The sequence below is a fragment of the Phasianus colchicus genome, chromosome Z (genome assembly GCF_987193195.1).
Source record: "Phasianus colchicus chromosome Z, bPhaCol1.hap1.1, whole genome shotgun sequence".
NCBI lineage: Eukaryota > Metazoa > Chordata > Aves > Galliformes > Phasianidae > Phasianus > Phasianus colchicus.
The window spans coordinates 81,002,255-81,017,858 of NC_143476.1; the positions used below are offsets into that span (position 1 = coordinate 81,002,255).

General features: G+C 37.1%; 1 protein-coding gene across 2 annotated transcripts in view; it reads left to right on the forward strand.

Moving 5' to 3' along the window:
- LMBRD2 (LMBR1 domain containing 2) overlaps window positions 1-8,024 on the forward strand; it is a 34,937-nt gene extending 26,913 nt beyond the window's left edge. For both annotated transcript variants that reach the window (XM_031608428.2, XM_090132674.1), the window contains exons 17-18: window positions 1,147-1,276; window positions 2,452-8,024. In XM_031608428.2, the coding sequence (XP_031464288.1) occupies window positions 1,147-1,276; window positions 2,452-2,512 (191 nt within the window). In that variant the 3' untranslated portion in view covers window positions 2,513-8,024. The remainder of the gene's footprint in view (window positions 1-1,146; window positions 1,277-2,451) is intronic.
- Window positions 8,025-15,604: the final 7,580 nt, after the last annotated feature.

Consider the following 15,604-nt stretch of genomic DNA (forward strand, 5'->3'; position numbering starts at 1 on the left):
TTGCAGTTGGAAATTTTAAATATTGAAATGTACCTCTTCTACATGAAAATGAACTGATTTGGGTTGGAGTAATGACTTATAAAGCCAGAACATACGTGAGTGCATGCATGTCATTAAATGACACGTTAAACTAGCCAATTTAGATTGTTACACGTGCAGTAGTATTTGCATGTAGAAGAATAATAATGTTGAGTTGAAAATGTTTAAAAGTAAACAGACCTTTCATTGTCCACTGAATTTTTTGTCCTTTTGCTAACTTTTAGTGTGTATTTCATGTACTCTTGTAAGCTAACAACAGGTGAGAAATGAAACTAAACAGCTAAATGTGACAGGTTGAATGAAGTGATGGAAAACTGATTAAAGTTTAGAAAATAAAAAGGAGAAGATTCAAGGCAAGTGCTTTCAATAAAAAATAAAGTAGGTCTTCCTCCCACTCTTTTTAACAGTAGGAAACCAAAGTCTTCAGATATAGACTAACTGAAATTGTATTCAATTATATTCCGCTGTTAACTAGGCCCAAAACAAGCTGTAGACATTGGCCTACTGAAACTGGCAGTGAATTGCCAAACAGCTGTATTTCATTCATTCGTGAGTTTTTCCATTTCAAAACAAACAGAAGAAGAACTTAAAAATTTCCAGCTAAATTTTGCATATAGCATTTTTGTCTGTCTTGGTTAAAAATGGCAAGCTGGGAAGAATGGATGCTTCATTTATTTATTTGTAAATAATGTTTCTGTATAACTTTTAATTTTCTTTGATTCTTTGCAAAATGGATCTCATCTACATCTCATCTACCAGGCCCTGGTTAGCCTGGTCTAGCATTAAATGAGGAGGTTGGTGGCCCTGCATGTGGCAGGGGGGTTGGAGATTCATGATCCTTGAGATCCCTTCCAACCCTGGCCATTCTGTGATTCTGTGATACTTGTTGCAGTTATGTTGTTCTGCAAATAAACAAGAACAAAAAATCCAAACTTTGAGCATATAGCCAGATTTGATTTAATACTGAATTTACTGTAAATATTCATGATTATGCTTTAGATGAGTTACTAGCAAATTATTATACTGTCTTTCAAGTTTGATATTTTCACACAATGGGAGGTGTTTATAGAACTAAATGTATCTCATTTCTGCTTTTCACCTATTTAGCACTATCAAAGTACACTCGAACAAATGGTAGGACTGAAAGAGACAGAATAGAACTTCTTCAGGATGCAGAGCCTTTGGATTTTAATGCAGACTCAATTAATGATGACCCTCTTGAATCAGACTCGGGAAGGTGAGGAATCCTCTGTTGTACTTACAATTTAAAAATTTTAATAGCTTCTATCTCCTGACCTGTAACAGCTATGTCAGATGATTTTGTAATAATACCTTTATAAACAGTATTTGCTTCTCACATAGCTATTTTTCTTTCTTCCTTCTCTCTAATGATATTGAAAGTGTTTTCAACCCAATTGAAACCACTGGGTTTTGTCAGTTTTTATAGAAATGTCTGAGTAAGGTTTGAGATGACCATAAATTTGTGTGTTAGCATAATCTGGAAACTATTGCATGTAAACACAGTAGTGAAAGAACAGAATAATGACTTACATATGCTCAGTATAAGTATTTTATTTTTCTCAATTTCCTACAAGACTTCAGAGAGCTTATTATTCCTTGTATGAACACAGTCATTAAAGATTGAAGGAAATGAAACTGAGTATTATAGGACCATTAGTTGCAGGAGTGTAGCTGGGCATCAGATCTTGAGACTAATAAAGTAAATGCAAATCTGAACCTATTGGGCAAAGTCTTAGGCTGAGCAGTGTAGCTATTTAATAATAGGGAATTGTGTGTGTTTGCAATATGCAATCATGAAGTAGGATATATTATTAGCTGCTAAGTTCTGCTTGAATTCAGGAAAGAAGTAACTTGTTTAATGGTGCTTTATTAATCTAGACAGCTATGTATTAGAACCTTGTTATGACAAATTGTTTAAAACTTCTCTACAAAAAGTTATAATTTGTATGTTGTTTTTCAGTTTAAATTAGCATATCAAATCCATCTGAAATTATTTGTGTTGACTTCTGTCTGTAACTTCAGCAAATAGATGCCAGTTAATAAACATGTAAAGCATGTTTTTAACTGATGATGGCAAGTTCTACAGCTTAATTCAGCAATACTTGTTAAAACTGACAACTAAATTGTCTAATGTCACCACATTTGGAAAAGTTTTGGCTTCTGGAGTTTTTTCGTTTTGGGTTTCTTTTTAGCACAAAGATTAAATAGGAAGCAGCCTAGTGTATTTCTGTTTTCTACTTCTATACAGTGTTTGAAATACATAACAGTCTACAAAAATTGAAGTAGGCATATATAGTTGTTATGGAGCAGATATGATATCTGAAGTCTTCATTCATAGGTCTTTCTTCTTTTTGCTGTGATATCTTTTCATATTTAAAATTCATTCTGCAGGTACCAGCCTGGTGGAAGATATCTGTCAATGTCTCGAAGCAGAATATTTGAGGATGTCTAATCTAAATCTAAAGAAAAATCATTGGCAATCTGTTTCCTATTCACTGCTTGGAAAACATTGTATTTATGATTATTGCTGAATCAGAAAATACCATTTTTGTTTTATTAAAAAAAAATGAAGAAACAACTATATTTTGGAAATGTATCTGTATGGTAACTCTACCAGTTATGACAAGAATATTCTTCTTCTATTTTAGATATTATTGAGCATCCATATGAGCTTTTTCTAATGACCAAAAAGAGAGAAATAATAATTAAATTAGTAGAGAATAAATTTCATTAAAAAGGCTCAACTTGAATTACAATATTAAGCTTCAGAACGAACATTTTCTGGAAGGGTTTTTTTTGTATAGAAAAAGATGCTATGAGAAAATCTTGATGCATTCAAAGTGCAGTTATATCAATTACAATAGTGAACACTTACTAAATTTTCTGTTTAAACATTTATGATGAGTCCAAAATTTACAGATTTAAATTAGTTTTCTTTTGGCTTTGATGGTCTTTAGATCAGACCCTAAATAAGCAGAAGGACTGAATGGCAGTCTGTTTTCATAAATCTTGCTGGCATTAGTTTTAGAACAAAATGTATTTGTCAAGAAAGATAATATTTTCTTTTCCAGTGTTCAAGGCTAGGCTGGATAGGGCCCTGAGCAAGTGAGTTGCAGCTGTCTGAGCAGGGTGTTGGATTGTCTTTATGGTCCAACCCAAGCCATTCTAGGATTCTGTGTGTGTTTAGATGAATATGGATGAAGGTTTCGCTGTCATGTGATCATATGTGCAATAGCAAGAAATGTTATCAAAGGCATGATGTTTGCTTAAGATTTTTACAGTTCTTACTGTTGAAACATATTGGCACACTAATGTTCTGGGTTCTTTTTTTTTTTTTTTTTTTTTTTAAAGCATAAAAGAAATCTAAAGTGAATGATGAGTTGAATTCAGAAAAAATTTATTTCCATAGACTTCAGACCCAGCTTAAAATTTTTGAGTGTTTCTTTAGAAGGGAAATACATAGCATAACTAGATAATGATGAACACTTTTAATATCCCAAAAGCCCTGTTTGCATTATGTATCAGTTCTTAAGGTGCCTGTATTTTGCAGTAAATTGTTGCAAAAAGAATAAATGCATATTCATTTAAATGCCATTCAAAAATGCCAATTATTAACTATGTAAAAGTGCTTCTATTTAATTTAATAGGTGTAGACACATTTTAAGCTATAGTTAGTCAAATGAACTTTCAAGTGTGATCATATGGTAAAATCATGAGCATACTCATGATATCTTGGGAAATATGATTAACTTAAAATGCTGCTTTGTGGGAATTTGTCATATATCCTTGCACTTGGGAGTTTTCTTTTGACCTTATTTCTAAATTATGATGAAAATGGAAAGAGAACATGCTTCCATCATAAATTTTTTATCATGCTTAAAAAGATAGGCATCCATTAAAGCAACTGAGACTGAGATTGTCTGAAAAGTAAACTTTCATGAACTACATGTTCTACTAATATTTAGAAGTAGTCTTTTTCTGAAGTAACTATTAATGGGGATCTAACTCTACCTCCTGCGATTTAGTATATTATATGTTCTAGCAGTAGTGGTATTTATAATGTACTGATCTGCCTGTTTTAAAACACTGTATTTCTGTTATGAAGGAGGAAAAATACTTGTGTAGAAATGATTATGTAAATAAAAGGGCAGACATAAAGTAACCCTCAGTTCTGAGGTGAATACACTGAATTACAGCCATGCTCAAATATACCCAAGCTCATGTAATTTCTACGTTGCATGTAAGAGGACACTTTTTAGTTTGAGTATTTTATGTCTTATAAAAGCTTGATCAGCATGATACAGCATAGCTGTATCAGGGAATGAAAGTCAAGAAAATAAGACACTTGTTTTTGGATGCAGACTGTTCTATAGCAACTTTGTGATGTTACATATTTAATTTTTATTAGATACACTTAGAAATGCTATTATTGATCCAGCCTGATCTGAAAGAGGTTGTATATGTTTTTGGACATCCATCAACAATTAACGTTTCTAGACTTTATATTTCTATTTTTGTAGTTTATATGTTTAATTGTAATTTGTATTTGTAAAAATACATGGATGAAATAAGGTGTAAGTTCTTTATTTAACTCCTGAAATGTCACTACAAAGGGATCTTATTCAGTGCTAATGGAAAAATCATAAAAGAAATGTTTATTTTTCAGAGCTCTTATGAAATACTCCTATCTAGCTGTTGTTGACTTCAGAGTATTGAATCAGCTTCTCAGGGCATGATTTTTCTGCACTCATAGAAGCATAGAATCATAAAATTGCTCAGGTTGGAAAAGACCTTAAAGATCATTGAGTCCAACCACGACCTAACCATACTACCCTAACAAACAACCCTCCGCTAAATCATGTCCCTGAGCACCACATACAAATGGTTTTTAAGCACATCCAGGGATGGTGACTCAACCACCTCCCTGGGGAGCCTATTCCAGTGCTTAACAACACTTTCTGTAAAGTTGTTTTTCCTGATACCCAACCTAAACCGCCCCTGGCACAATTTGAGGCCATTTCCCCTCACCCTGTCACCAGTGAGGAGAAACCAGCTCAGCTCTCTCTGTAAGCACCTTTCAGGTATTTGAAGAGAGCGATAAAGTCTCTCCTCAGCCTCCTTTTTCCCAGATTAAACAGCCCCACTTCCTTCAGTCATTCAGACATCTGTGGAATGGTTGCTAACATTTACAATTTACAATTGAAACTTCTTGAGGGTTTTATATACGAAAGCTAACTAATCCGTGACATAAGACATCTGTGTGGTTTTCCTCAGGATACAGTAATGTGAGGAGTTTACTGTAAATTAATTGCTGTGGGAATCCATCTACTAATATTGAAATTATGAGGTCATTTAGATGGGAACCTTCTGACATTTTATCATATGTTGCAGTGGAGTAGTAGAGTAACTAATGGCTGCTTTTTGAAACCACAGACATGAAGGCTTCTCAAATAGCTCAACAGCTCTCTCTGGATAGTGCTTAGAGATCCCCAGTGTCACATACCAGCTGGATACTAAAGGTTTAAATAAGGAGATGATAAGTGATGTCATCCGTTTAATGTTTCATCCATGTATTCTTTTGTGACTAACAGTTATTACTCTTGCTTTAAGTGCAATTTGTAGCTAATTAGTGTTTCAAAAAGTAATTGTAAGTTCCTATGACTAAATATGAAAAACTTTTAACTAAAGATGACTGGTTACAATAAAAGAACATTACAGAACCAAACTATATACCTGCACAACATTTGCTGTGTACTTGAGCTCATTGCAGAGTACTTCGGTTACTGCTTATAAAAATAATGCAGAACTTGCCTGGGGGTTAAGTAAGTGCCTGACGATTTACCCTAACTCCTAGCTAGACTGTGGCATCTGTGCTGAGTTCTTTGCTACTGTAATTATACCCTAAAAATAGCCTATATTAAAAGAAATATAAGTAAATGAACTAAAACCAGCTTTGGCATGTTTAAGCAGTGATTGTAACATATGTTAATGTTTTTCTTGCAGCACATTTGATGCTCTGGCTTAGATAATTTGAAGTAAAACTACCTTGCAAAGTGTGCTTTAGGAAATAGAAATGTTAATTTATTAATTCTGTTGTTATGTAGTCATGTTTATTTGCAACTAATGAATGTCAATTATATCTTTATTTACAATTCCACTTTTTGAATTACCAAGCAGCTAATGTATACTTCTTATGCTGTGAACACCACTTACATGTAGAAATGGCACCAAGCAACCACCCATGCTTGTAAACCAATGGAAAGAATCCATGTAAATTGTCACAAACTTTACAGAACGGGATTGAAAGCAGTAACACTCTGTCAGTGCTGGATTTCTTAAAAAGTACAGATAGCAAAAAGCTCTAGTCTAGTCTTACTGTTCCTGCTAGAACTGTAGTTCTGTGTTTTCAGGCATTTAAGCATGTACATGTTCTGCTAAGTTACATATACTGGGAAATGAGCTCTCTCTGCATGTTAAGGCACAGCACTTAGTGATGTAAAGTCGGGAATGCTTTTTATGAGGGAATATAAAAAAACCTGAGCTTCTAGTCTGTGTTAGCAAGTAACAATTTGGGCATAATATGGTATATTCTATCATTTGGGTACGACAACAAACTTTATACTACTGCAACTTACACTACTGGGAAAATCACAGTATATAATATGTCTTTGCTTTGCAATCAAGCACTTGTAAAATAAATCATCATTAGCAGTATTAAAGGGAATGGTGGAAAGCTGCTATCTGTTCAATATTTATTCTTACTATTTTAAAACAATCATGATGGTTTTTAGATATTAAATATTACCAATGGTTACTCTGATTTTCAGTAATGATGATAATTCTCATTTTACTAAATTTATCTCAGAATATTGTCAATGTTTAATGAAAAATACATTATTTCTTCTGAATTTCATTATTGCTGTTAATTACTTGCAGTTTGAGGGGATTTACAGTACCAAATAGAGATCATTTTATGAACGGAAACTTTCTGTGAGGCTTCTTAAGGACATCTGCCTATTCATAACAGAGAATTGTTTCCATGTTTATAATTAGAAGAAATGCCACTCATTGCATATATTGTCTCCTAGCTTTTAATTTTTGTTTTAGCATTCAGAAAACGATGGGGTTTTTTTTGTTTTGTTTTGTTTTGTTTTTTAACAGAGCAACTTACTGGTGTATCTTGTAAATGTTTTGAAATTTTTACATTCCTTTTCCCTAATGAACTCTGCAGGAATATGCTGCTTCACAGCAGTTCTTTTGATATTATCTGTGCCTCTAATTAAGTAGTCTAATCTGAAGCTGAGACACTCCTACACCATTTGATTATGTTGACAGAAACACAGCATCCCTAGCAGAATAGCACCTTGAACTAGATCCCTTTCTAGTATATGGATTGCTGTCATTGATTATATTGCATTATATTTGGTATCTTCTGTTTCAGTTGTATGGTAATGCCAATCACATACATTCTTTGTCTCCATTAAAATGCACTGGAATGTATTCCTCAGCATGCTTACTTTTGTGTGCGTGTGTTTTAGCTGTAATTGAGAGGCAATAATAATATGCAACTTCAATTATTTCTTCAGGATAGTGTTGTTATATTTGACATTCCTGTGAATTATAGTCGTTCAAGTGTTATATCTTAACTGTCACTGTAGGAATTATTTTCTTTAAGAGATCACGTTAAATTTCTATGGACGTGTCTGGAATCATTTTCAAGTATGGCTGTAGTAACAGAAGATGTTTATTCTCCAATGTATATCAAGGGTAGGCTGTAGGAGTGCTGCTCATGGATAGACTAGCTTCTCTTGCCTTATGATACGTGTGCATAAAACGTTGTTTTAAAATTCACTGAGTTATAAATTTTCCTGTGTAGTATTTAAATTATTGATGTACTGGATATATTTTTGAAATGTATGTTAAAATACCTAGTCAATGACTTATGTTGGCATGAAATAAATCATTTCTGCAATACATTTTTTTTCTTGGTGTATTTTAGATACTCAGACTTCTCTGAAATGTTTTTGATAATGATCTTTCAGAGAAATTCTACCTATTTCTTCTTTCCACATAGAGAGCTTATTCTGTGAGACAATACAACCACATTTTGGTCACCTTTTTTACATCTTTAAAGCAGATTAGAAAGGGAAGTTGCTCAGAAGCCTGCATGCCTTGACATATCATTGTCAGAGCCCAGAGCTGAGGCATGGACCAGCACTTTCAGTCCGGTCCCTTTACTGACAGCTCACTCATGCTTCTGTGGCTGCAGGGAGACTGTAAGCTTCCCACAGTGCGTATAGAAATGCTGCAAAGAGCCTATATGTTCCTGAAGCTGATTGGGCCCTTGGTACTTTGGGGGTCAAAAGATGGGCGAAGGGCATGGCTCCATCCTTTTCTATCATCACACTGGAACAGAAGTCCCGGATATATGCAGCTGTGGGTGACAAGCAAGAGACTGTTTCCTGTGAGGAGAAATGTGAAGTGAGGAAGGAGTTAACTCTCATCTCTTCTGCTGCTTGCATGTTTATTATGTTTTTCTATCCTTCCTAAAAATAATAATTTTTAAAAATGTTATATACAACTACAGTGGCAGGACATGTATTTATGTTTCATTTTTTCATTCTAATGAAACATCATTTCACTTGGGAATTACCAATTGTCAATTCACTACAGAATTATCTCGTGGAGGTACTAATTTGAAAATCCATATCCTGGAGCAAGCAATTACTCATTTTATTAGCACATCAGGATGTTTGCGACAACTAAGTTTAGGATGACTGCTCTATCTGATTTGTTGTCTCCTACATTAAATCTGTAGCTGCTGTTTCAAATTGGTTGCAGGAAACATTTTGCCCTATCAAGACCAACATCTACCATCGCTGCAGTAGGAATGACTCAAACTGTTGGTAAAGACTTCTTCTGTCACATCCTCTCTGGACTGTCACCCATTATCCCTCTTGTTGCTGCACTATCACGTTTCTTTAAATCTTTTTTGTTTACCATTTTATGTATATGCGGGTTCAGGACAATGCAGCAGATGAACTATGCATACAGACGTTCGAAAAGATTAGTGAGGAAGTTCATCTCATTTATTCCATTCCAGGAGATGAGATATCCTGCATTGACTGGGAAAGAGATAGGAGAAGCTGAGTGATCTTCTACCTTTTCAGTGTTCATTGTCAGACTTTTTTGTGGTCCCAGAGCAATATTGATTCTGTTGTTTAATTCTCAGTGTTTGATAATACACCTATCTTGTGTATTCAGTGTACTCAATCAATGCCTTTCGAAATAGCATTGAACTGCCAGTGAATTGTATGAGTTGTTACTTAATATCACCTCACTTTTCTCCACCTGCACCTTGCCCTGCTGTGTCTGCTCAGTCTGCTCTGCATGCTGTGATGAAGATCTTGTTCTTTCCTCTTTGTATACATCTTATTATTTGTATTATCTTGTGCTTTTGTTCACTAGACACCATTGCCATCAAGTTTTTTTGAGAGCATTGTTGAATTGGTGAGACTCTGAAGAGACAACTTTTCTTCATGTCAAGTTGCAGAGAGTGATTTAGCTCAGAACCAGAGGCCAGGGATTGGCGCTTTTATCGGGTTATCCACAAACATCAGAAAAGCTTTTGAGTTCCATCCATGCAAACAGCTTATCTTGTAAAAGATGTGGACTTGAATAGCTCAGTCAGCATAAAAGCAAAATTCAGGCTTGTGCCTAGACATCCTCTGTGAAAACCTGCATGCCTTCTTGTCCCTCAGAGTCTCCTTCCATTAGCATTAATATGGTAAAAACTCTAAGCTTTTTACTTTGGAGGATTTTGGGTTTTAGATCTATGGAGATCGACAAGGTGCAAAAGTAATGTATCGCTCTGCATGTGGAAAGTAGTGAGGAAAGGGGAACCATGACTAGAGAGACAGAGGAGGCAATGGGAGAGGTACAGCAAGGCCTGGGGGAGCTGCAGCAGGTAATGACTAACATGAGCTCCGCTTAGTCCTGTTGTAATTTTACAACTTTCTCACAGCCTCGTCTAGAATTTTCAAGATGAAGTCTGATATCAACACTGACAACTGACCACTGAGGTTTAAGAATACATAGTTCTGCAATTGCAGAGCAGCTGTGAAGGCCTATATTGGGTTCAGTACTGTGCAAACTCCCTGGGGATTTTGTTTTTCTTACAGGTATCTAGCCAACGCACATGCAGTGCTGTTAAGAGTTCACCCCTGCACAGATTATCAGGAACAACACTGCTGTGCCTTAGGAGATATAAGCTTGGTTCTAATCCCATCAAAATGAACATGACCTTTGTCATTAGCAGATCAGGCCATATCTTACGTGGTTATTTGTTTGGGAGCTGTTACAGAGATTATCTGAACATGTTAACGTATTTTAACATATTTCAGGCCTGTCCGTCTACCTTTAGCGCCTGGTGTAATTACAGAGGTTGTTTTGGGAATTACTGAAAAACACTTGGAAGACAGTGCAGTCACTGGTCGCAGCCAACATGAGTTCAGGAGGGGAGAGTCCTGTTTAAGGAACTTAATCTCCTTTTATGACAAGGTTACACACTTAGCTGATCAAGTGAATTCAGTAGGTCTGCACTTTTTGGCAAAGCTTTCAGCAAAGCTTTCTATACTATTTCTCATGGCATTCTTCTGGGCAAAATTCCCAGCATACAGCTTGACAAAAAAAAAAACACAAAACAATGGAATGGGTGAAAACTTGGCCGATGGGTCAGGTTCAAAGGGTTACAATAACTGGGATTATATCAGACTGGTGGCCAGTCACTAGTGGGGTTTCCCAGGGCTTCATTTTAGGGCCAGTGCTCTTTGATTTTTTTTGATAAATGGTATGTATACTGGACCGGAATGCATAGTACACAAGTTTGTGGATGACAGTAAGTTGGGAGAAACTGCTGACTGCCTGGAAGGTAGAGAGGAGTTACAGAGAGGTCCTGAGAAGCAGAGACCTGGACAATAACCAATAGTGTAAAGTTTAACAAGTTTAAGTACTGGATTCTGCATCTGGGAAAGTGCAGTTCTGGAAATATATACAGACTGGGAGACAAGAAGCTAGAGAGCAGTCCCATGGAAAGGGATCTGGGGTTTCTGACTGACAACAAATTGAACATGAACTGTCAGTGTGCCCCAGCAGCCCAAAGGGAGGACAATACCCTGGGTGCCTCACGCCCAGCAATGATACTGGGTGAGGGAAGGGTCCCCTCTGCTTTGTGCTGTGGGGCCTTGCCTCCAGCACTGAGTTTTGGGTAGGTTTGGGTGCAGAGGAGCTGAGGGGAGCCTCATGGTGGCTACAGCTCCTCACAAGGAGCAGAAGGCAGTGCTGAGCTCTGCTCTGTGTGACAGCGACAACCTGAGAGAACGGCATGGAGCTGTGCCATGGGAGGGCTGGGGGTAAGGGAAGGGCTCTGCATCAGAGGGCAGTGGGCATGGAACAGCCTGCCCAGGGCAGTGGTCATGGCCCCAAGCTTCCAGAGTTCAAGAAGTGTTTGGACAGCACTCTCAGATGTAGGGTTCAGATTTTGGGTGGTGCTGTTTGGAGCCATTTGGACTCGATGATCCTTGTAGATCCTTCCAGCTTGGGATACTCTAAATGATTTTGTGATCATCTGCTTTGGATAATGCAATTGTTGCAAGAATTTATTATTCTATGAATAAAAGGAAAATATTAAACCAATCCTTTGATTATAGTATAGCTAGTCAAACTTGGGTAACCTGTTCTTGGTATCTCTGCTTTAGCAGGAAGTTGAACTACATGACCTTTGATGATCAGAGGGCTGGAGCACTTCTTCTGTGCTTAAAGATTGAGGGAGTTGTGATTGTTTAGCTTGGTGAAGACAAAGCTCCAGGGAGATCTCATTGTGATCTTCCAATACTTGATAGGAGCTTACAAGCAGGATGGGGATCAACTTTTTACACAGGTAGATAGTAAGAGGACAAGGATGTATTTAAACTGAAAGACTGGAGGTTACATGTTAGTAAGAATTCTTCACTTGTAAGGCAGTGAGGCACTGGCACAGGCTGCCCAGATAAGTGAAGGATGCCCTGGAGGCACTGAAGGCCAGGTTTGATGGGTTCCTCAGCAGTCTGATGTAGAGGCTGACAGCCCTGCCCACAGCAGGGGAGTTGATGATCTTTGAGGTCCCTTCCAACCCAAGCCATTCTGTGATTCCACTATTCTACCATATGACCTCCAGATCTCCCTTCCAATTTCAACTTTCTGTGACCATCCTGAGGAATCCCAGCTCTAATTTTTATCATGTGACAATTTGAGCTCATCAGTCATAGGAACAGATGATAATTCCAGGTGCTTGAGGGTAGAGAATCAAAACTAATACACTTCCAGAAGAGCATTTTCAGCAATAAGGCTGGGAATATTTTTTCAGGGCTATTTCTTTGTATCTCTGTATTTTGAGATTCCCAAAAGTCTCTGCCGCTTTGACTTCTGCCATGCAATTAGGACAGGATAGTAGCCTGTTACCCTAGTTGGATTCAGAGAATATATAATGTATTTTTAGAGGTGTCTATATGTAGAGTCAGCTTTGCTTTGAATCTGACTTTTTCTTCTTTCCTGATGATTTTTGATTTAACCTATTTATTGCTAGTGACCAGAGAGGCACAAAACTCTACATGGCTCCAAAAGTCCAAAGTTAAGCGACAGTGAAATACTGGGATAATGGATGTGTATGGCGATTCAGTCTTGTGAAGTGCTGTCAATAGAAAACTATGCAGTGGATTTCAGACTTGATTTTTCTACATCAGAGCAGGAAGTACTAAAAGCATGAGCTGAGTTTCGCCAAACTTCTCTTTCAAGTAATTGAAGTCTTTAAGTATATTGTTAGTTTAGCAACTGATTTAAAATTCAGACGTCTTGAATCAAGTTCATAAGGAATGAAAAGCAAAACTGTTTATCTGGGTTCTATTGTTTTTAAGCATTTTAACTACTATTCCTTTCTGAGATCTATAAATCATGAATTCTGTAGATTTTTATGGTTAGAAATTAGCAAATTTGGTTAACTTTTCTCTGAATCTTCTGGAAAGTGTGTAATCAACTGTATTTAAGAAAACAAACGAACAAAACAAAGCCAAGCCCTACTAGTTCTACTTTAAAATGATCCCTTGGTCCTTTTTACCACTGAAATCCATAGTTGTAAGGTTGGCTTACTTTCAGAGCATCCTTAAATAGAAAGAGCATCTTCAATTAGTGCTCTTGCCAGCTATATGTATGCCCACTTATAAGCTGCCACTTCCCTCCTGCCCCACAGCAAACTCTTCTGGTCTGCTTACCACTTCGCTCATGTTGACAGGAAACCATGTGTTGGTTTTTGAGAGACCATAGCTGAGATAAGCATTGCAGTGCCTGAAATAGCCTCATCATTCAAGTAAGGCAAAGTTCTGCCTCCCAGGAAATCACTAGCAGTCTTTAAAAATTCTACAGAACAGATTATGCTAGGTAAAATCTAAGAGTCTATCTACCTACATCAGACAAAACACTTATCAGGAAGCCTGTTCTTCATTACAGGTTCAGACATATCAAATCCCCAAACTTGGTGTGATGAACCTTCCATCTTTCTCAACAACTGAAAAGCCTGCCCCAGAGCAGTCTCTCAGGCCTGACACCAACTCTGGAACAAGCTTTGGTGACAACTGGAACAGAATTCATCAAGAGAATTTCTTCCCTTCTCTACTTCATGATAACAAAGGACTGGACTGAGTTCTTAGCGTTAGGCAGAAAGAGTTTGTTTTCAATCCAAGCTGCAACCATTGGAGAACATGTCAGTAACCCCTGACTCAACACAGTGTCTCTTTCCAGGAAGCTTCTGTACTAGGAAAGTCCCTGGGTAAGGGCTAAAAAGTCTATGAATTTAAGTGTTTTGTAAACTTTGGAAAGGAAAGCTCATATCCTCTGCAAGTTCCCACAGAGCACTGTCTGATTTCTGAGGAGTTGATCATTAAGGTCGGTGACTGATGCCTCACCCACACCAGCCACAGGTTTCTGATGCTGACGACCAGGGATGTTCCAACCAAAAGGCCAAAGCCTCAAGTAGAGAAAGTATAAAACTATCTGATTAGAGATGCGTTGTGTGTCTTTTATTTCCTTCTGTTTTCATATTACTCATTTTGGGTCTTAATTCTACACTGAAGTGTTGGTAATGAATTGGGAGCTACACTGACTCTCCTCAGTGTCATGCCTAGAATTATTTTGTATTTTATTCTAAGAATAAGATCCACTGGTAAAATCCCTAGACTTGAAAAAGGGTCTGCAGTACTTAATTCTAAGCAGGTTTTATCTTGCAGCATTTGCTTTGCCTAGGAATAATATGTTAAATAATGGTATGTCATGGGGGAGAGAGAAAGTACTTTGCACTCCTGTATCCATATCTAATGCCTAGAATTTAAGAAGATCCTAGCTGGGACGATGAGATGCTGATGAGCTTTGCAGACAGTCCCTTTCCTCCACAAACTTATCTGTGTGACTTGAAAATATTTTCTGTATGTACACTGGTGTAGTCCTGCACAACAGAGTACTTTGTACCTGGTTAGAGAACATCTACTTCTATTTTAACCCACATGATATTAAATTTTCTTTTTTTTCCAAAACAGGACATTTTTAATGTACTGCTTTTAATTCAGCCTTCTTTTTTTTGTCCTTGAATTCTTCAGAGGCTAAAATTTACCTTGTGTTCAAAAATGAGTGCAACAGAGGAATGATTAACACTTGGTATTTCATGGTGCTGAGGCAAATAGTTCACTATTTGTTTTGATTTGGATCCCAGATTTGGACAATGACAGGGCAGCTGGACAACAGGAATCAAACCTCTCAGAAAGATCCTCTAGCAGAGGGTAAATCCTTGTCACCCATTTTGTCCCTAACTAAGGAATAGGCCCAAATTTGTGCCATGCCATCACAAGTCCTAGAAAGTAAGCTGGGAGTTCTGAATTTTTCAAGGCTTCATAGCCCCCTGTTTTCCTTTGGTCAATCATATTCTTGACAGGCAACTGGGCACTGGGGTGATAATGCAGTTGGGAGTATTTACTTGGCATTCATACTGAAACACTGCTGTAAGCAGCATAAGTAGTCTCTGGACTCTGCTCCTACCTTCTTTCTGATGCTCTATGCCATGCTGGTGCTGCAGTGCAGCCAGTGTCCTTGCCAGAAACAATGGGTGTTGGACCAAATACACTTTTACTACACTTTACATAATCTGCGCAGCAATATGCAAATTAGCAGTGTAGAATTTGCATTATTTTTGTTTTTTTATTCTGAGAAATATTTAGTGTTTGTTGTTACTGTGTGAGTCATGATTTTTTGGTGTCTTTTTTTTTTTCTTTTTGGTTGGCATCATCAAAACAGCCAGCCATCTTGGGCGACTTCTGGATCGCATGACTGTACAAAAACTTGTGAGGTTTCATCCATCAGAAGATAGTGACTTCCTCCCATAGATAACAAACATGCCAGATTATGCAATTTCTGGGTAGATAAGGTTAAAAATTCTTTTTAGCATTATCTGGATTTAAATGCTGGA